We start from the raw sequence: 23,173 nt of genomic DNA, 5'->3' as shown, positions 1-23,173 counted from the left end.
AAGGAATTGTCCAAAGAGCTCCAAGACAGGATTGTGTCGAGTCACATATTTGGGGAACGGTACTAAAACATTTCTGCAGCATTGAAGGTCCCCAAGAACACAGTGGCCTCTATAATTCTTAAATGGAAGAAGTTTGGAACCACCAAGACTCTTCCTACAGCTGGCCAAACTGAGCAATCATGGGAGAAGGGCCTTGGTCAGGGAGGTGACCAAGATCCTGATGGTCATTCTGACAGAGCTCTAGAGTTCCTCTGTGGAGATGGGAGAACCTTCCCAAAGGACAACATTCTCTGCAGCACCAATCAGGCCTTTATGGTAGAGTGGCCAGACAGAAGCCACTCCTCAGTAAAAGGCACATGACAGCCCGCCTAGAGTTTGCCAAAAGGCACCTAAAGACTAAGACCACGAGAAACAAGATTCTCTGATCTGATGAAATCAAGATTTAACTCTTTGGCCTGAATGCCAAGCGTCAACTCTGGAGGAAACCTGGCACCATCCCTACGATGAAGCATGGTGGTGGCAGCATCATGTTGTGTGGATGTTTTTTCAGCGGCAGGGAGACTAGTCAGGATCGAGGCAAAGATGAATGGCGCAAAGTACGATCCTTGATGAAAACCTGCTCCAGAGCGCTCAGGACCTCAGACTGGGGTGAAGGTTCACCTTCCAACAGGACAACAACGCTAAGCACACAGCCAAGACAATGCAGGAGTGGCTTCGGGACAAGTCTCTGAATGTCCTTGAGTGGCCCAGCCAGAGGCCGGACGTAAACCTGATCGAACATCTCTGAATAGATCTGAAAATAGCTGTGCGGCAACGCTCCCCATCCAACCTGTAAGAGCTTGAGAGGATCTGCAGAGAAGAACAGGAGAAACTCCCCAAATACAGGTGTGCCAAGCTTGTAGCGTCATACCCAAGAAGACATGAGGCTGTAATCACTGCCAAAGGTGATTCAACAAAGTACTGAGTAAAGGGTCTGAATACTTACGTAAATGTAATATTTATTTTTTAATTTGCAACATTTCTAAAAATCTGTTTTTGTTTTGTCATTGAAAGGTATTGTGTAATTTTTTCTCCTCATCAATTTAATAAGTTTTAGAATAAAGTTATAATGCAAGAAAATGTGGGAAAAGTCAAGGGCTCTGAATACTTTCCAAAGGCACTATACCTCTGTTAATACATACACACTTATTGGCAAAAGCTGGATACAAAATACAATTTCCTAGCCACCGTGCTTCTACATCTGCATTGCTTGCCGTTTTCTGTATAGCACTTTGACCGATGTAAAAAGGGCTTTATAAATACATTTGATTGATTGCAAAACTCAACTCTATTCTTTGTACCGTAGCAACAGAGAGAAGTGAATGTTCGCTGCTTCCAACAGTGATCTTTCTATTCACCCCAGTAGGCTCCAAGAGGGGCAGTGGTAGTAATGGCAGCCTGTGTGTTTGTCCTGTCTACACGCTGATAACCAAACACACTGTGGGAATTGAAGAGAGTTGGATCTTATCTGTGAAGGCTAATAGCTCAATATGGAGGAAATGTCACATTCTCCATATGAATGGAGAGAACGAGGGAAGGATGGATGAAAGCGGCAGCACTAGCAGAGCGATTAATAGATATACAGTAGGAAAAGCCACAGTCTACACAATGTTAGCTGGTAGAATGTGTTAGTGGCTTCCTAATAGTCTTGTTCGTGTTACTTATGGGATGGTGTGCGTCTACTGGTAACTATCTTGTAATGGGAAACAATGGTTCCTGGTGTCTGGATATAGACAAAATGTCATGCTGGTGTAAAGGATTTGGAGACAGGCGCAGGAATACATCATCATCTGAGTCTTTAATACACCCAAAACAAACACGTATACAAAACACTGGGATGTTCCCAAACATAAGAGCGAGGGTAAACCTCGTAGAACGACACGGAACCCGTAATACGCAATGCACAAAACACACAGCAGCCCAGGCTGAGACATTGCAATAGGTACTCATACCACCAACAGACATGGAAACAATATCATGCAGCACAGACTGAGACAATGCAATAGATACTCATACCACCAACAGACATGGAAACAATAACATGCAGCACAGACTGAGACAACGCAATAGGTACTCATACCACCAACAGACATGGAAACAATATCATGCAGCACAGGCTGAGACAACGCAATAGGTACTCATACCACCAACAGACATGGAAACAATAACATGCAGCACAGGCTGAGACAACGCAATAGGTACTCATACCACCAACAGACATGGAAACAATAACATGCAGCACAGACTGAGACAATGCAATAGATACTCATACCACCAACAGACATGGAAACAATAACATGCAGCACAGACTGAGACAACGCAATAGGTACTCATACCACCAACAGACATGGGAAACAATAACATGCAGCACAGGCTGAGACATTACAATAGATACTCATACCACCAACAGACATGGGAAACAATATCATGCAGCACAGACTGAGACAATGCAATAGGTACTCATACCACCAACAGACATGGAAACAATAACATGCAGCACAGGCTGAGACAATGCAATAGATACTCATACCACCAACAGACATGGGAAACAATATCATGCAGCACAGGCTGAGACAATGCAATAGATACTCATACCACCAACAGACATGGGAAACAATAACATGCAGCACAGGCTGAGACAACGCAATAGGTACTCATACCACCAACAGACATGGGAAACAATAACATGCAGCACAGGCTGAGACATTACAATAGATACTCATACCACCAACAGACATGGGAAACAATATCATGCAGCACAGACTGAGACAATGCAATAGATACTCATACCACCAACAGACATGGAAACAATAACATGCAGCACAGGCTGAGACAACGCAATAGGTACTCATACCACCAACAGACATGGAAACAATAACATGCAGCACAGGCTGAGACAACGCAATAGATACACACCATCAACGGACCTGAGAACAATAATCGACAAAGGGCACATTTATACAAACACAATCAGTCAGGAATTGGAACCAGGTGTGCTTAATGACACAGTTCAGTACAGCCTAGAAGGCCGGTGACATCGACCTCCGGAACTGAACAGAATGAGCTGTGACCCACTGGAATAGTTTATGAGTCTGAGCCATGGAAGAGATGTTGTGAATTACAGCACTAATCTGCTGTAAATAGCCAGGATGAAGCAGGTTTAAAGTGGAGCCCACCCAAAAAATGCATTTAGCCTACTGCAACACCCGGCTCAAACAGAGAGGGATGCTATGTTAGCTAGCAGGCTATTCAACAGAGAGGGATGCTATGTTAGCTAGCAGGCTATGGCTATTCAACAGAGAGGGATGCTATGTTAGCTAGCAGGCTATGGCTATTCAACAGTGGATATCTTCCGAGTCAAGGTAAGCTTTTGGTTTATTTAATTTATTGCCACCGGGCCCGGCTGTGTAACTACTAAACTGTTTGACTGTACTGCATGATTGTAGCGGGTTTACTAACGTGCTAGTATGTTGTCTATGACGTGACAATGATGTAGGCTGTGTGTAGCTGTTAGTGGTCATGGTATGAAGGTTTGGCTTGGAAAGTTTTTTGGGGGGCTGTTGTGTTGTGCACTGAAGTCCACAAGTGAAGGGTGAGAAGAGTTGAGCGAGTAGATAGTTGCGAGAAGGAATTATATAGACAAAGTGATCATGCTGTTTATGCGGCTGCTATGAAAGTGAACTGTTTTAGTGTGATCAGGGGTGCATTCATTCTGTGGACAAACATTTACTAAATGGAAGCAAGCAGAATGAAAAGGAGATAAAAATATCTGAATTTGGCCAATAGAAACTTTCATTTGCAACTGTTGGACTAATAATTACACCGTAGATCAGCTAGATGCAGGAAAAAGTGTGCAAGGAGGTATTGAATGTGTTACTTACTGTCTGTCACCTTGATTACTACAAAATTCTCTCCACCTGTGTGCACCTACGTTGTAAACGTTCATTCATAGGCTAGGATGTAGCAACCTCATGATAGGTACAGGGAAATTTACAGTATCATTTAGTAGCCTAAACTTTGCTGTTACATTGAGCTGGGTGAATGGAATACGAATGACAACCATCCAATATGCTGTAATAGAAATGAATCCATTCTCATCTTAAACGGTATTGACCGTGTGAGGGATTTCCTCCTCTTCGTCTGACGAAGAGGCGAGGTGAGAAGGATCGGGGGACCAATATGCGGCGTGGTAAGTGTCCATGGTTCTTTTAATAAGAAATACTAAACATGAACACGACTGAAATACAAAAAACAATAAACGTGGAACGAACGAAACCCAAAACAGTACCGTGTGGTGAAAAACACAAGACACGGAAACAAACACCCACAAACAAACAGTGAAACCCAGGCTACCTAAGTATGATTCTCAATCAGAGACAACTAATGACACCTGCCTCTGATTGAGAATAATACTAGGCCCGAAACATAGAAATCCCCAAATCATAGAAAAACACACATAGACTGCCCACCCCAACTCACGCCCTGACCATACTAAATAATGACAAAAACAACAGAAATAAAGGTCAGAACGTGACAGACCGCCACTGGTTAAAAGTAAAGGTGGATTTACCAAACTTTGTGTGAAAAGGTAGCACTTTGAACATCATATTTAGACAAGGAAAAATAAACAGTGTACACTCTGCATGAAGGGTAAAGATTGAAGGCAGAAGTCTCTTGTTGAAGCAGGTGTAGGTTAACAATATTGCTGCTGCCTCTGGGCCGTATCAGTCCTTGGTTGAGTCTGTACAGCACCAGTGATGTTTTTCCCCTCTCTCATTCTTTCTCTTTTTAAGTGTGTGTGTGTGTGTGTGTGTGTGTGTGTGTGTGTGTGTTTGGCAATTTCTCGCATGGAATAGTCTTCATTTCTCAGAACAAGAATAGACTGACGAGTTTCAGAAGAAATTATTTGTTTCTGGCCATTTTGAGCCTTTAATCGAACCCACAAATACTGATGCTCCAGATACTCAACTAGTCTAAAGATGGACAGTTTTATTGCTTCTTTAATCAGAACAACAGATTTCAGCTGTGCAAACATAATTGCAAAAGGGCTTTCTAATGATCAATTAGCCTTTTAAAATGATAAACTTGGATTAGCTAACACAACGTGCCATTGGAACACAGGAGAGATGGTTGCTGATAATGGGCCTCTGTACGCCTATGTAGATATTCCATATAAAATCTGCCGTTTCCAGCTACAATAGTCATTTACAACATTAACAATGTCTACACTGCATTTCTGATCAATTTGATGTTATTTTAATGGACTTTTTTTTATTTTCTTTCAAAAACAAGGACATTTCTAAGTGACCCCAACAGTAGTGTGCATATCAGTTACACATTCCTTCTCCCTCTCGCTCATAAATATACAACGTGCTCTTTGAATATAGCGGGAGTAAAAAAAACAGCACCACATGGTAAAAGTATTGGACTCACTTCTCCTGGTCAATGAGGTGATGGAAGTGGTCAATGTAAAATAGCAAAATCCTAAACAATCTTTACAGAGCACTGCACTGACTCCAGTTCACAGAGTGTGACTCTTTCCCTGACCCTTATGACACACAGTCAACTCCAACCTCCCACCAATTGGATTGGCTCTGGTGGTGGCCCCACCGGATGATTGGCTGCTGGAATTCTGTGGGTGGAGCCTAAACAGTAACATGACATGTCTGTGGAAGGTCTTGTCCAACAAGAAGTACATCACCGGGTCGACCGAACTCCTCAGCGTGGTGAGACAAAGCAGGAAGTTCTTGACCTGCGACAAAAATCAACACACTGTTATGAAGTTTGACAGCTTTAAACTCTACTTCATGTAATATACCTAAGACTGATAAAACTTAACTCCACAAAACATGATTTGCTTCTGGAAGTGCTTTTGAGCCAAAATGAATGGACAAATATTGCCTATAGTTACAGTATATTGTCTATTGATAATGGTAAACTGCTGCACCTTTTAATGTAAAGGTTATATGAAAGTGTTGTTAACCTCAACAATGGTAGAGAGAGGATGGCAGGGCCCCCTAATGGTGGTGGCTGGGTCAGCTTGGTGCTGGACTATGGAGATAAAGATGGACTTGAAGATGTGGTAAGGCAACATGCACACTATCAGAACCACCTGTAGAGGAGAGGAGGAAGAGATGAGAGGAGGAAAGGTTGAGATGAGAAGTTAGATAGATATGAGAAGTCGTTAGATATAACGCAACTAGCTGTCTAGCGAGTAGTCTCTGTGAGTCTTAGTCTTAATCGTGAAGAAACCATTCAAATGGCTCCCCAAAACACACAGAAGACAGAATCCCCACCTGGATCACCACGATGTTCCGGAACACTCTTCCCAGCAGCCTCTGGGAACCATTGACAACGGCACACTGACGCGACCTCCATATATGCCTCGCCACCGCCACATACGACGTCAGCACCAGCAGGAAACACATGAAGAAGATCACAATGGACACCACATTCGCCCCCCTTGACAGGCTTCCCCCCATCTCCATTGCCACACTGTAACACACCCTCCCCCCCTTCTCCTTACCCCGTCCTCCTCTCTCTCCATCCTCACTCCCTACATCCACCTTTGTCTCCTTCACTGAATAGTAAACTGTCACGGGTACTGTGGCAAACACCACCATCCCCCAGATCCAGGCGCACACGGCCTTGGCGAACCTCACCCGTCTCAGCCTGGTGAAGAAGGCATGGGGTAGCAGGGTGGTGCAGGTGCTGGGGCGGCTTGCGTGGGTGTGCTGGATGAGGGTGGCGAAGCGGCTGAGCGCCACCCAGGTCAAGATAAAGACACTGATGTAGATGTTGATCTGCTGAATGGGGGTGACCCCATGGAGGACCAGCTGGCACAGGGGGCTCCAGGCCGGCCAACTTGGACCCTGGGAAGGAATTGACAAGGAGTTTTTTTTTTTTACTGTTCTTATTTTACGTTACGTGTCTTACCAGATATGTGACCCACCCCTTGATTGGTAGATCATGTGACCCATCCCTTGATTGGTAGATCATGTGACCCACCCCTTGATTGGTAGATCATGTGACCCATCCCTTGATTGGTAGATCATGTGACCCACCCCTTGATTGGTAGATCATGTGACCCATCCCTTGATTGGTAGATCATGTGACCCATCCCTTGATTGGTAGATCATGTGACCCATCCCTTGATTGGTAGATCATGTGACCCATCCCTTGATTGGTAGATCATGTGACCCATCCCTTGATTGGTAGATCATGTGACCCATCCCTTGATTGGTAGATCATGTGACCCATCCCTTGATTGATAGATCATGTGACCCATCCCTTGATTGGTAGATCATGTGACCCACCCCTTGATTGGTAGATCATGTGACCCATCCCTTGATTGGTAGATCATGTGACCCACCCCTTGATTGGTAGATCATGTGACCCACCCCTTGATTGGTAGATCATGTGACCCACCCCTTGATTGGTAGATCATGTGACCCACCCCTTGATTGGTAGATCATGTGACCCATTCCTTACTCTCAGGATTGGTAGATCATTTAAAACAATTATAAATCTGCCACACAAAACATGACTTTTAAGACTTAAAATTCTATATTATTATTATTTACAAGGCCTTTATAGAGGATTCATAAATTATACAGAGGCCTTTATAAGGCTTCAGAAATCATATATAGAAATCATTCATAATAGTCCAGGCGATATGTGCCAAACTTTAGGTGATATGTTAACTTTTTCATAAAAGCAGTTTGGGGGGGGGCCTGAACATTTTCAGATATGGAGGCAAAAGGCCATGGTGGCCATTTTCCTTTCCGCCATAACCAAATAATGTATTTTGCATCATAACTTCTGAACCAAACATAACACAGAAAATGTGAAGGTCAAGTATTTCAATGATGCCATGCACAACATCAAAAACAACCCCTGGTGGCCGTGGTGGACATTTTGCTATTCCGCCACAACCGGACAATGTATTTTCTGTCATATCTGCTGAACAAACATAATAAGGGGATGTCTACACCTATGTTTTTATGGTCAATGATTACAATTGTAAACTGGACATACAGTGGGGAGAACAAGTATTTGATAACCTGCAAAATCGGCAGTGTTTCCTACTTACAAAGTATGTAGAGGTCTGTCATTTTTATCATAGGTACACTTCAACTGTGAGAGACGGAATCTAAAACAAAAATCCAGAAAATCACATTGTATGATTTTTAAGTAATTAATTTGCATTTTATTGCATGACATAAGTATTTGATACATCAGAAAAGCAGAACTTAATATTTGGTACATAAACCTTTGTTTGCAATTACAGAGATCATACGTTTCCTGTAGTTCTTGACCAGGTTTGCACACACTGCAGCAGGGATTTTGGCCCACTCCTCCATACAGACCTTCTCCAGATCCTTCAGGTTTCGGGGCTGTCGCTGGGCAATATGGACTTTCAGCTCCCTCCAAAGATTTTCTATTGGGTTCAGGTCTGGAGACTGGCTAGGCCACACGGTTGGGATGGTGTTCTTGGGGTTGTACTCATCCTTCTTCTTCCTCCAAACACGGCGAGTGGAGTTTAGACCAAAAAGCTATATTTTTGTCTCATCAGACCACATGACCTTCTCCCATTCCTCCTCTGGATCATCCAGATGGTCATTGGCAAACTTCAGACGGGCCTGGACATGCGCTGGCTTGAGCAGGGGGACCTTGCGTGCGCTGCAGGATTTTAGTCCGTGAAGGTGTAGTGTGTTACTAATGGTTTTCTTTGAGACTGTGGTCCCAGCTCTCTTCAAGTCATTGACCAGGTCCTGCCGTGTAGTTCTGGGCTGATCCCTCACCTTCCTCATGATCATTGATGCCTCACAAGGTGAGATCTTGCATGGAGCCCCAGACCGAGGGTGATTTACCGTCATCTTGAACTTCTTCCATTTTCTAATAATTGTGCCAACCGTTGTTGCCTTCTCACCAAGCTCCTTGCCTATTGTCCTGTAGCCCATCCCAGCCCTGTGCAGGTCTACAATTGTATCCCTGATGTCCTTACACAGCTCTCTGGTCTTGGCCATTGTGGAGAGGTTGGAGTCTGTTTGTTTGAGTGTGTGGACAGGTGTCTTTAATACAGGTAACGAGTTCAAACAGGTGCAGTTAATACAGGTAATGAGTGGAGAACAGGAGGGCGTCTTAAAGAAAAACTAGCAGGTCTGTGAGAGCCGGAATTCTTACTGGTTGGTAGATGATCAAATACTTATGTCATGCAATAAAATGCAAATTAATTACTTAAAAATCATACAATGTGATTTTCTGGATTTTTGTTTTAGATTCCGTCTCTCACAGTTGAAGTGTACCTATGATAAAAATGACAGACCTCTACATGCTTTGTAAGTAGGAAAACCTGCAAAATAGGCAGTGTGTCAAATACTTGTTCTCCCCACTGTAGGAGATGAGGTAGGTGCAGTCTTTTTGGATCTTAAAAAGGCCTTTGATACTGTGAATCATGAGGTCCTCCTATCCAAACTATCCTCCCTTAATGTGTCCACTGATGTAATTAGTTGGATGTATTCCTATCTGACAAATAGAAGTCAAAGGGTTTGTTTGGGGGACACTCAGTCAGACTCTCTTTACTATAACATTGGGGTCCCACAGGGGTCAATATTAGGTCCCCTTCTGTTTACCATCTATTTAAATGATCTCCAACTTGCTTGCCCACAAGTTAACATGCAGATGTATGCAGACAATACAGTTCTGTATGTACACTCAAAAAATAGACTACTTGTTGTTATTTTCTTATGGATCGGTGGAACGCTAGCTTCATTCATGAAAATACAAGTGTCATGCATGATTCTTTAGTTTAGAATCTTGGTACTCGAATAGCATTGTCCGATTTGCAATAGGCTTTACGGCGAAAGCATAGCGTTTGATTGTATGAGGACAGTGCCCCACATACATTCAGCATAATTATGGAGGTGATCCCTGCAGAGGGATAGCTCAGCGGAATTTTCAGAGCGCCACCTATAGTACTTTACTTAGTACTCGTTAAATCTCAAACTTTCATTAAAACACACATGCCAGGTACTGAATTAAAGCTACACTCGTTGTGAATCTAGCCACCAAGTCAGATTTGTAAAATGCTTTTCGGCAAAAGCATGAGAAGCTATTATCTGATAGCATGCACCCCCCAAAATACCAGCACGACACGTAAACAACAGATTTTGCGGTAGCCGGCGCTACCCAAAACGCAGAAATAAAATATAAAACATTCATTACCTTGGACGAGCTTCTTTGTTGGCACTCCTATATGTCCCATAAACATCACAATTGGGTCTTTTTCCCGATTAAATCCGTCATTGTATACCCAAAATGTCATTTGCTGAAGGCCAGTCTGATGCTGCAAAAAGTCCATTTACAAGACGCAACGTCACTTTTTAAAATTACAAAAGTCGCCTATAAACTTTTACAAATCACTTCAAACGACGTTTCTAAACCAACTTTAGGTATTAATAAACGTTAATGATGTATCAAATTGATCACGGGGCGATCTGTATTCGATAGCAGCAAGTCTGGAAAACATCGTCCATTTTTTCAGTTTCACAACATCCTGTGGTGCGTCAGAAGAAGGGAGGGGTCTATTTGTGTTGCAACCAGGGATAAATGATTCTGATATTGATAGCAATGGTGACATCGTGTGGAAGCTGTAGGCGTTTACATATATTTTCCCTCGTCTTAAACAATTGATTGAATGGCGGATTAATATTTTTGTTTTGTTTTTGGTGAACAGTTTTACCAGGGATTTTTACTCCTAAACACGTTTTGTTATAGCCACAGACCCGATTTAACCAGTTTTAGAAACTTCAGAGTGTTTTCTATCCACACACACTTATCATATGCATATACTATATTCCTGGCATGAGTAGCAGGACTTTGAAATGTTGCGCGATTTTTAACAAAAAGCTGCGAAAATTCGCATCATCCATAACAGGATAAACATATTTTCTAAACCAGCACAGGCATCACAAAAATCAGAAATAGCGATAAAATAAATCACTTACCTTTGAAGATCTTTCTCTGTTTGTAATCCCAAGGGTCCCAGTTACACAACAAATGGTTGTTTTGTTTGATAAAGTTAATTATTTAAAAGAGTTGGATCTCTTCCTTTTAAAAGTGGTAGGACAAATGTTGATTTACAGATCTTTGGAATTGCATTACATTCCAGGGTTAGATTGAACAGATATGTAAGTGGTTCAGCTACGAAATCCGCTGCCAGATTTAAAAAGCAGGGATAAAAAAAATCAGGACCTGCAGGCTTTCTATGATCTAAGGATGTAAAGGACTTTATGTACCTCTTGCACTGAGAATGGCAATAAGATACAAGTTTGACCAGCTCTCACCCGTTCCTCCACAAAGGGTTGTACAGAGACAGAGGACACTGAATTTCGACCACCTTCTGCCCCCAGCTGTGCCCTGGACACCATATGTGAATTGATTGCCCCCCATCTATCTTCAGAGCTCGTGCTGTTAGGTGACCTAAACTGGGACATGCTTAACACCCCGGCCATCCTACAATCTAAGCTTGATGCCCTCAATCTCATACAAATTATCAATGAACCTACCAGGTACAACACCAAATCCGTAAACACAGGCAACCTCATAGATATCATCCTGACCAACCTGCCCTCCAAATACACATTTGCTGTCTTCAACCAGGACCTCAGCTACCACTGCCTCATTGCCTGTGTCCGTAATGGGTCTGCGGTCAAATGACCACCCCTCATCACTTTCAAACGCTCCCTAAAACACTTCAGTGAGCAGGCCTTTCTAATCGACCTGTCCCAGGTATCCAGTAAGGATATTGACCTCATTCTGTCAGTAGAGGATGCCTGGTTATTCTTTAAAAGTGATTTCCTCACCATCTTAAATAAGCATGCCCCATTCAAAAAATGTTGACCTAGGAACAGATACAGTGCCTTGCGAAAGTATTCGGCCCCCTTGAACTTTGCGACCTTTTGCCACATTTCAGGCTTCAAACATAAAGATATAAAACTGTATTGTTTTGTGAAGAATCAACAACAAGTGGGACACAATCATGAAGTGGAACGACATTTATTGGATATTTCAAACTTTTTTAACAAATCAAAAACTGAAAAATTGGGCGTGCAAAATTATTCAGCCCCCTTAAGTTAATACTTTGTAGTGCCACCTTTTGCTGCGATTACAGCTGTAAGTCGCTTGGGGTATGTCTCTATCAGTTTTGCACATCGAGAGACTGACATTTTTTCCCATTCCTCCTTGCAAAACAGCTCGAGCTCAGTGAGGTTGGATGGAGAGCATTTGTGAACAGCAGTTTTCAGTTCTTTCCTCAGATTCTCAATTGGATTCTGGTCTGGACTTTGACTTGGCCATTCTAACACCTGGATATGTTTATTTTTGAACCATTCCATTGTAGATTTTGCTTTATGTTTTGGATCATTGTCTTGTTGGAAGACAAATCTCCATCCCAGTCTCAGGTCTTTTGCAGACTCCATCAGGTTTTCTTCCAGAATGGTCCTGTATTTGGCTCCATCCATCTTCCCATCAATTTTAACCATCTTCCCTGTCCCTGCTGAAGAAAAGCAGGCCCAAACCATGATGCTGCCACCACCATGTTTGACAGTGGAGATGGTGTGTTCAGCTGTGTTGCTTTTACGCCAAACATAACGTTTTGCATTGTTGCCAAAAAGTTAAATTTTGGTTTCATCTGACCAGAGCACCTTCTTCCACATGTTTGGTGTGTCTCCCAGGTGGCTTGTGGCAAACTTTAAACAACACTTTTTATGGATATCTTTAAGAAATGGCTTTCTTCTTGCCACTCTTCCATAAAGGCCAGATTTGTGCAATATGCGACTGATTGTTGTCCTATGGACAGAGTCTCCCACCTCAGCTGTAGATCTCTGCAGTTCATCCAGAGTGATCATGGGCCTCTTGGCTGCATCTCTGATCAGTCTTCTCCTTGTATGAGCTGAAAGTTTAGAGGGACGGCCAGGTCTTGGTAGATTTGCAGTGGTCTGATACTCCTTCCATTTCAATATTATCGCTTGCACAGTGCTCCTTGGGATGTTTAAAGCTTGGGAAATCTTTTTGTGTCCAAATCCGGCTTTAAACTTCTTCACAACAGTATCTCGGACCTGCCTGGTGTGTTCCTTGTTCTTCATGATGCTCTCTGTGCTTTTAACGGACCTCCGAGACTATCACAGTGCAGGTGCATTTATACGGAGACTTGATTACACACAGGTGGATTGTATTTATCATCATTAGTCATTTAGGTCAACATTGGATCATTCAGAGATCCTCACTGAACTTCTGGAGAGAATTTGCTGCACTGAAAGTAAAGGGGCTGAATAATTTTGCACGCCCAATTTTTCAGTTTTTGATTTGTTAAAAATGTTTGAAATATCCAATAAATGTTGTTCCACTTCATGATTGTATCCCACTTGTTGTTGATTCTTCACAAAAAAATACAGTTTTATATCTTTATGTTTGAAGCCTGAAATGTGGCAAAAGGTCGCAAAGTTCAAGGGGGCCGAATACTTTCGCAAGGCACTGTATAGGCCTTGGTTCACTCCAGAACTGACTGCCCTTGACCAGCAAAAAAACATCCTGTGGCATTCTACATTAGCATTGAATAGCCCCTGTGATATGCACATTTTCAGGGAAGTTAGGAACCAATATCAAATCAAATCAAATCACATTTTATTTGTCACATACACATGGTTAGCAGATGTTAATGCGAGTGTAGTGAAATGCTTGTGCTTCTAGTTCCGACAATGCAGTAATAACCAACAAGTGATCTAACTAACAATTCCAAAACTACTGTCTTGTACACAGTGTAAGGGGATAAAGAATATGTACATAAGGATATATGAATGAGTGATGGTACAGAGCTGTATAGGCAAGATACAGTAGATGGTATCGAGTACAGTATATACATATGAGATGAGTATGTAAACAAAGTGGCATAGTTAAAGTGGCTAGTGATACATGTATTACATAAGGATACAGTCGATGATATAGAGTACAGTATATACGTATGCATATGAGATGAATAATGTAGGGTAAGTAACATTATATAAGGTAGCATTGTTTAAAGTGGCTAGTGATATATTTACATCATTTCCCATCAATTCCCATTATTAAAGTGGCTGGAGTTGAGTCAGTGTCAGTGTGTTGGCAGCAGCCACTCAATGTTAGTGGTGGCTGTTTAACAGTCTGATGGCCTTGAGATAGAAGCTGTTTTTCAGTCTCTCGGTCCCAGCTTTGATGCACCTGTACTGACCTCGCCTTCTGGATGATAGCGGGGTGAACAGGCAGTGGCTCGGGTGGTTGATGTCCTTGATGATCTTTATGGCCTTCCTGTGACATCGGGTGGTGTAGGTGTCCTGGAGGGCAGGTAGTTTGCCCCCGGTGATGCGTTGTGCAGACCTCACCACCCTCTGGAGAGCCTTACGGTTGAGGGCGGAGCAGTTGCCGTACCAGGCGGTGATATACACTCACAGTTAGGAAAGCAAAGGCTAGCTTTTTCAAACATAAATTTGCATCCTGTAGCAGAAACTACAAAAAGTTCTGAGACACTGTAAAGTCCATGGAGAATAAGAGCACCTCCTTCCAGCTGCCCACTGCACTGAGGCTAGGAAACACTGTCACCATCGATAAATCCGCGATAATTGAGAACTTCAATAATTATTTTTTTTACGGCTGGCCATGCTTTCCACCTGGCTACCCCTACCCTGGCCAACAGCTCTGCACACCCCTCAGCAACTTGCCCAAGCCCACCCACTTCTCCTTCACCCAAATCCAGATAGCTGATGTTCTGAAAGAGCTGAAAAATCTGGACCCCTACAAATTAGCCGGGCTAGACAATCTCAACCTTCTCTTTCTAAAATGATCTGCCAAAATTGTTGCATCCCCTGTTAATAGCCTGTTCAACCTCTCTTTCGTATCATCTGAGATCCCCAAAGATTGGAAAGGTGCCGCGGTCATCCCCCTCTTCAAAGGGGAGACACTCTAGACCCGAACTGCTACAGACCTATATCTATCATACCTTGCCTTTCTAATGTCTTCGAAAGCCAAGTTAACCAACAGATCACCGACCATTTCGAATCCCATCGTACCTTCTCCGCTATGCAATCTGGTTTCAGAGCTGGTCATGGGTGCACCTCAGTCAAGCTCAAGGTCCTTAACGATATCATAACCGCCATCGATAAAAGACAATACTGTGCAGCTGTATTCATCGACCTGGCCAAGGCTTTCGACTCTGTCAACCACCACATTCTTATCGGCAGACTCAACAGCCTTGGTTTCTCAAATGACTGCCTTGCCTGGTTCACCAACTACTTCTCAGACAGAGTTCAGTGTGTCAAATCAGAGGGCCTGTTGTCCGGACCTCTGGCAGTGTCTATGGGGGTGCCACAGGGTTCAATCCTCGGGCCGACTCTTTTCTCTGTATACATCAATGATGTCGCTCTTACTGCTGATGATTCTTTGATCCACCTCAATGCAGACGACACCATTCTGTATACTTCTGGCCCTTCTTTGGATACTATGTTAACTTAACTCCAGACAAGCTTCAATGCCATACAACACACCTTCCGTGGCCTCCAACTGCTCTTAAATGCAAGTCAAACTAAATGCATGCTCTTCAACTGATCGCTGCCCACACCTGCCCGCCCGTCCAGCATCACTACTCTGGATGGTTCTGACTTAGAATATGTGGACAACTACAAATACCTAGGTGTCTGGTTAGACTGTAAACTCTCCTTCCAGACTCACATTAAGCATCTCCAATCCAAAATTAAATCTAGAATCGGCTTCCTATTTCGCAACAAAGCATCCTTCACTCATGCTGCCAAACATATCCTCGTAAAACTGACTATCCTACCGATCTTTGGCTTCGGCAATGTCATTTACAAAATAGCCTCCAACACTCTGCTCAGCAAATTGGATGCAGTCTATCACAGTGCCATCTGTTTTATCACCAAAGCCCCATATACTACCCACCACTGCGACCTGTATGCTCTTGTTGGCTGGTCCTCGCTTCATATTTGTCGCCAAACCCACTAGCTCCAGGTCATCTGTATGTCTTTGCTAGATAGAGCCCTGCCTTATCTCAGCTCACTGGTCACCATAGCAGCACCCACCCGTAGCACGCGCTCCAGCAGGTATATTTCGCTGGTCACCCCCAAAGCCAATTCCTCCTTCCTTCCAGTTCTCTGCTGCCAATGACTGGAACAAACTGGGAAAATCACTGAAGAAGGAGACACATATCTCCCTCACTAGCTTTAAGCAACAGCTGTCAGATCAGCTCACAGATCACTGCACCTGCACATAGCCCATCTGTAAATAGCCCACCCAACTACCTCATCCCCATACTGTTATTTATTTAATTTATTTTGCTCCTTTGCACCCCAGGAGCTCTACTTGCACACTCATCTTCTGCACATCTATTACTCCAGTGTTTATTTGCTATATTGTAATTATTTCACCTCTATGGCCTATTTATTGCCTCACCTCCCTAATCCTACCTCATTTGCACACACTGTACATATACTTTTTCTATTGTATTATTGACTGTATGTTTGTTTTTTCCATGTGTAACTCTGTGTTGTTGTTTGTGTCGCACTGCTTTGCTTTATCTTGGCCAGATCGCAGTTGTAAATGAGAACTTGTTCTCAACTAGCCTACCTGGTTAAATAAAGGTGTTCTCAACTAGCCTACCTGTTAGACCTAAGTTTAGACCTAAGGTGCATCAGAGAAGAAAACAAGCTATTACAGTCTATTACAGCCAATCACAGTTATAGAGAGACCCTTTGAAACCTCAATATTCAAAGCAAGAAATTCCAACTGTTCCAACTGTTTCAGACTTTGCCACACTTACAAGGAATTTTGTTTTTACATATATAGCCACACCCCCACCTTTCTTAACTCAATCAGTGCGATACACATTGTAACCACTTATACAAATATCCTTATCAAGATCAGACTTGCTGAGCCAGGTTTCAGAAAACACAATTACATCAGCATCAGTTGATTTAGCCCAAATCCTAACCACATCCATTTTTGACAACAGGCTGCGTACATTTAAATGAAAAATACCAAAACCAGATCTAGATTTAAAATCAGAGGGGGTTTGGAGACATTGCATATCAGGGCCAGGGTTAGGTTGCACGTTACCTGATATCAACAAAAGAAGAATATCTAGGCACCTCTGTTTAATAACCTTGTACGGCTTCTCTTTTTTAAGAGACCTACTGCAAGCGAATTCTACAAGTGAGTTTCCAGACAATACAAAACAGTCATTTAAAACTATTAGACTTTAGTAGTGACATAAGTTCGTACTGTTCACATCATGCCACAAATGCATCGGCACTTGGACGAGTGGACGGAGTGAGAAAGAGCGAGTTCCCGCAGACAGAATGTCTAATGGACGGGAGAGCACATTGTCAGATGTACTCACCCAGCGACAATGTTTGTTTTCTCCAGAGTTCAGTAAAGTCAGTGCACAAGGCAATACCACGAAAATTATAATTTTCTCTGAGAGATGTAAGAAATAGAGGCCAATGAAAGGTAAAGGGAGAGAGGGACAGTGTGTATTGATGAGTCTGTATGGGAGTGTGTGTGCATGTGAGTAGATTGGGTGTGGGGGTTATAAAACGGGTTGAGCTGCCTCTGACAGCCAGGCGGAGAGCGAAGAGGAGCAGCTTGGACGAGACGCTCTGCAGAGGGGAAGCTGAGGAAAGAACTCAGGCCAGCCAGAGATAGGGTTACTTTGGTCAACTTTGAGTAAAGAAGTGTGAATAGCGAGAAGAAAAAAAACATTTAAAAAAAAAATTGAGTTGAGGGAGACCCGTGATCTTTACACCAGCAAAACAAAATAGTTTGCACTACACAACAAGGAAATTGTGGGTTTACACAACCATAAATTAATATGTTATTAGTAGGTTAAAATCTACTAGTCACAGACAAAGTACTTGACATGCTGCCATCTTGGATTTGAACAGATAAATTGGTAGATGGGTAAAACATTGAATATCCCTTTGAGCATGGTGAAGTTATTAATGACATTTTGGATTGTGTATCAGTACAACCAGTCACTACAAAGATAGAAGCGTCCTTCCTAACTCAGCTGCCGGAGAGGAAGGGCACCGCTCAGGGATTTCACCATGAGGCCAATGGTGACTTTAAAACAGGTACAGAAATAAATGGTTGTGATAGGAGACAACTGAGGATTGATCAACAACATTGTAGTTACTCCACAATACTAACCTAATTGACAGAGTGAAAAGAAGGAAACCTGTACAGAATAACAATGTTCCAAAACGTGCATCTTGTTTGTAATAAGGAACTAAAGTAATACTGCAAAAGATGTGGCAAAGCAATGAACTTTTTGTACTGAATGCAAAGTGTTATGTTTGGGACAAATACAATACAACACGTTTCTGAGTACCACTCCATATTTTCAAGCATAGTTGTCACTGCATCATGTTGTGGGTATGCTTTTAATTGTTAAGGACTGGGAAGTTTTTCCGGATAAGAAATAAACGGAATCGCAAATCCTAGAGGAAAACTTGGTTCAGTCTGCTTTTCAAAAAACACTGCTTTTCAACAGACACTTATTGTCCTGCCTTTCAGCAGGACAATAACCTAAAACACATGGCCAAATATACAAGATTACCAAGATGACACTGAATGTTCCTGAGTGGCCTATTTACAGTTTTGACTTAAATCGTCTTGATAATCTATGGCAAGACTTGAAAATGGCTATCTAGCAATGATCAACATCCAACTCGACAGAAGAAAAAAAAATGCTTTGTAAATATGTGCAAATATTGTACAATCCAGGTGTGCAAACCCAGAAAGATTTACAGCTGTAATCACTGCCAAAGGTGATTCAAACATATATTGACTCAGGGGATTGAATACTTATCTAATCAAGATATATTAGTGTTTTAAAAGTGTTCCCCAAAAAATTCCACTTTGACATTTAAGTATTTTGTGTAAACCGTTGACAAAAAATGACAATTAAAACCATTTTAATCCCACTTTGTAACACAACAAAATGTGGAAAAAGTAATGGGGTAAATCCCCTGTAACACCAGAAAATGTCCAAAAAGAGTAGAACCAGCTTGCTTATCTGCTTTTATACTCTCATTTGACCATTAGATGTTCAATGTTCAATGGCGATCTTATTGGATTTCTTCCCACGGTTTACCATGGCAGTGCACCATTATATTATAATCTGAACTGTTTATTTTTTGCATGGTGTCATTGTAATCCTTGACCATCAACACATAAGGGTAGACATCACCATTTCTATAATATCATGTTTGGTTTAGGAGATATGACACAAAATACATTATTTGGTTATGGTGGAATGAAACATTTCCGGCGTGGTTTTTCCGAATCCTCCATTTCTGAAAATGTTCACAGCCCCAAACTGTACAAATGAACCAAATTTCATGAACCAAATTTCATGCTTTTTATGAAAAAGTTTACATCATTTTCACAGAACACCTGGATTATAAACACATTTCATGCTTTACAAAAAAGGTGGCAAAAGGGTTTTAGTACTACATTTGGCCAAGATTCAGAACCAATCCAAATGTCAGTAGAAGATGACAGTACCTTTGAGTAGTAGGCGGCCAGGAAGGGGGTGGTGAGGGAGAGGCACAGGTTGGACAGGCCCAGGTGGAACAGGTAGACATGGGTGGAGGTCTGGGTGGGAATACTCCTCAGGAACACCCAGATAGAGAGAGCGTTGCCCGGGAGACCCGTAAGGAAGAGGAGGGCGTAGAGGGAGGGGAGGATAAAGTGGGTGGTGAAGGAGGGGCAGAGGGGGGAGACAGGGAAGGTGGTTATGGCAGAGAAGGAGGAGCGATTGAGGCAGAAGGTGTTAGACACAGGTGGGAAGGGTTGGGATGTGTTCTCCATTGATCTGTCAGACTAACAGAGATAAATAGTATATACAGGAGGGGAGGGAGAGAAATGCATTTTCAGTAGTTTAGACATGAATCCCTAACTGTATATGAAACAGTGGCTCTGTCCAAATACCAACACTAGCGTACTACATATTCAACTGAATAGTATGTACTCATCGTCGCATACTGTTTTTGTAATGACCCTGGGTTTATAATGATGTAATGTTTAGTAAAAAAGTAGGCAGCATGCCACTGCTACGCCTTCGAATATATAACTGGTTAGCTAGGTTAAATATGATGTTGTCGCTCAATAACTGCATGCTAACTTAAAGTCCTACTAAAGCACGTTGTAACGGCCCTCGTTGGTGGTAGGAAGAGTAGACCAAAAGCGCAGCGGGGAAAGTGTTCATGATACTTTTATTCTAAAAACACTCAAACATAATAACAAAAGCGAAAACGAAAGCCCACAGTTCTGTCAGGCTAAGACACTAAACAGAAAACAAGATCCCACAACCTAATGGTGGGAAAAAAAGGCTGCCTAAGTATGATCCCCAATCAGAGACAATGATAGACAGCTGCCTCTGATTGGGAAACACACTCAGCCAAAAAACAAAGAAACAGAAAACCTAGAATTTCCCACCCGAGTCACACCCTGACCTAACCAAACAGAGAATAATTAGGATCTCTAAGGTCAGATCTCTAAGGTCTCTAATCTCTAAGGTCAGGGCGTGACACACGTAGCTAATGTAAACTACAGTATTTAGCTAAAGTAAAGGCACGGCAGGCTGCAAATAACGATCATTTTTCAAAGATATGCGATTAAATAGTTGTGATCATTTTAAGGACAACAAAAAATTACTTAGATTTGAACACTGCAGGAGACTCTTTTGCTCGTCCTCTTTGCCGTCTTCCATTCGTTTTTTTAATCAAATCTCGAAGACCTCCTTTTATCCAGTTTGAATGCATTTTGGCTGTGAAATTCCCGAAAAGGTTACAATAAATTCACACTACATGAGAAGCCGAAACGAGTATGACATTTGGGCATTTAAAGTGTCATATAAATTTTTTTTTACAAACTCTAACACCGTACCCATACCGGCCGCGCACTTGCGCTATCATGCACAAATTAATTTTGTCGTCCCACACCAAGCGCGATCACGACATGCAGGTTCAAATATTTTTTTTAAACTGTGAACCAATTATATTCATTTGGGGACAGGTCGAAAAGCGTTAAACATTTATGGCAATTTAGCTAGCTAGCTTGCAGTTGCTAGCTAATGTGTCCTATTTAGCTAGCTTGCTGTTGCTAGCTAATGTGTCCTATTTAGCTAGCTTGCTGTTGCTAGCTAATTTGTCCTGAGATATAAACTTTGAGTTGTTATTTTACCTGAAATGCACAATTAATCCAAACACAAAACGGTCAACCGAATCGTTTCTAGTCATCTCTCCTCCTTCCAGGCTTTTTCTTCTTTGAACTTTTATATGGCGATTGGCATCTTAACTTTCATAGTTACCACGACGATGACCGAAATCAGTTCATCTTTCAATCTACACCCTCCCCGTGTTGTAATCAGACACTGAACATGGACATGCAATTCAGTAACTGAATGTAAATCTAGCAAGTGTCAGCTTTGTGCAATTACATACAAACGTAGCATAGGAGCTAGATAAAAAAAATATGGTTATTAACAAGGTACCAGTTCTTGTATCACTAAGATAATAGCTGTTAGTAAAGAGCACATTACGAATGAGCAGTCAGTAGACATGATTTACATTGAAGCAAGTTCCTGTCCGAACAGTTCCTATTTCCTACTGATGGAATATTGACAACAATGGTATTGTGTTGTTCTGGTCACCAAGAAACATCAACAAAACCATAACATGCTTATTTGTTTAATTTGTAAATCTATTCACATTGTGTGTTTTCATACATTTTTTTCTGTAATTACTGTATAACCATTCATACTAATGGTCCTCGTATCATGTCAGAAGTATCAAAACATGTAAATCAACTGTTGTACATATTATAAAAGCACTATAATTTGAAGTGTTCATGATTGTTTGTTTGTCCTTTCTTTTGTTAAACTTAAAACAGCAACTAAGCATTCAACCTCAGTAAAACTCTTAACTAACCAAAAATGCCAGTGTAGAAAACTGTGACCATTTTCTCTTAAAGCCAATTCCTACTTTCTGTTAAACCCACAGCCATTTTCACACTAACAGTTGTTTTTTTTAAAGAAATGTTTTCACAAAGATTAATACTTACAGTACAGAGATCAATGATGTCTATTTATGAGGTAGTGAATTGTAAGATATGTTGGTATGAAAGGTGTATGTGGAGCATAAAATATCCTGTTTGTCCCCTCAGCTTTTAATAGGGGAAGTGTGTGAGAAAGAGAACAGAACGCAAGAGAGTGTACGTGTGTGTGTGTGTGTCTATGTTTGAATGCATGCGGTGTGGGTTGGTTCACGATGTGAGTTATTTTTGGGTGAGATGTGATCATAGGAAGACTAAAGCGAAACATGTCATCTTACAGGTTGAATGTTCACCCAAAGACATCTGCTTAGAAACACTCACGTCTATTGTTGTTGAGTTTAAAATAGATTTATTGTTAGATGATCAGGGTTACATTAAAACGGGGTTTGTGTGATTTGACAGGGAGAGGCAGTACTGAGAGAGCAGTGGGAGAAGTTGTGGTCCACAGCCTCTTACAGTCGCCCACAGGAGCGGCTCTGTCTGTCTGTCTGTCTGTCTGTCTGTCTGTCTGTCTGTCTGTCTGTCTGTCTGTCTGTCTGTCTGTCTGTCTGTCTGTCTGTCTGTCTGTCTGTCTACCCTCAGACTACGACGCCACGCCCCCTGCCTCTCTCCTGCCCCTGAACACCCCCCCCCCAAGTTTTACCCCTCATTTGTTCTCCCCCATGCCCTCCCTCTCCCCTAAACTCACCCACACCCCTCTTTCACCTCCACACTCAACCCCCTCCCCTCCATTACCCCTCCTTCACTAGTGTGTGTGGTTGTGCCAGGCCCCCTGTCCCTCTTCAGATGCAGAATTAGTCCCTCGTAGCTGACCTAAATAAAGGTTATAATCAGGAAAAACAGCCCCACTCCAAGGCAGTGCTGGTTATGGAACCCTTCTCTGTGGTGAATCTCCACCAGGTCAAAGCAGCCTTGCTTTTCCTCCTCTGATCTGAAGTACCACACTGGCACTCACCACCGTTGCCACGGT

The 23,173-nt window shown here is 42.3% G+C and overlaps 2 protein-coding genes across 19 annotated transcripts in view; one reads left to right on the top strand and one right to left on the bottom strand.

Moving 5' to 3' along the window:
- LOC110504742 (peripheral plasma membrane protein CASK) overlaps positions 1–23,173 on the top strand; it is a 245,582-nt gene that overhangs the window by 127,213 nt on the left and 95,196 nt on the right. The gene's annotated exons all lie outside the window — the stretch shown is intronic.
- On the bottom strand, positions 4,933–22,378 carry gpr82 (G protein-coupled receptor 82). Its single transcript, XM_021597972.3, has 5 exons — positions 22,213–22,378; positions 19,654–19,971; positions 6,336–6,911; positions 6,023–6,151; positions 4,933–5,791 (listed from the first exon to the last, which is right to left on the bottom strand). Exons 2-5 carry the CDS (start codon positions 19,957–19,959, stop codon positions 5,561–5,563), a joined length of 1,242 nt encoding a protein of 413 aa, XP_021453647.3. The 5' UTR covers positions 19,960–19,971; positions 22,213–22,378; the 3' UTR covers positions 4,933–5,560.

The sequence above is a fragment of the Oncorhynchus mykiss genome, chromosome 3 (genome assembly GCF_057628025.1).
Source record: "Oncorhynchus mykiss isolate SJ-2025 chromosome 3, ASM5762802v1, whole genome shotgun sequence".
Classification (NCBI taxonomy): Eukaryota; Metazoa; Chordata; class Actinopteri; order Salmoniformes; family Salmonidae; genus Oncorhynchus; species Oncorhynchus mykiss.
This window is presented reverse-complemented; position numbering and strand designations above follow the sequence as displayed.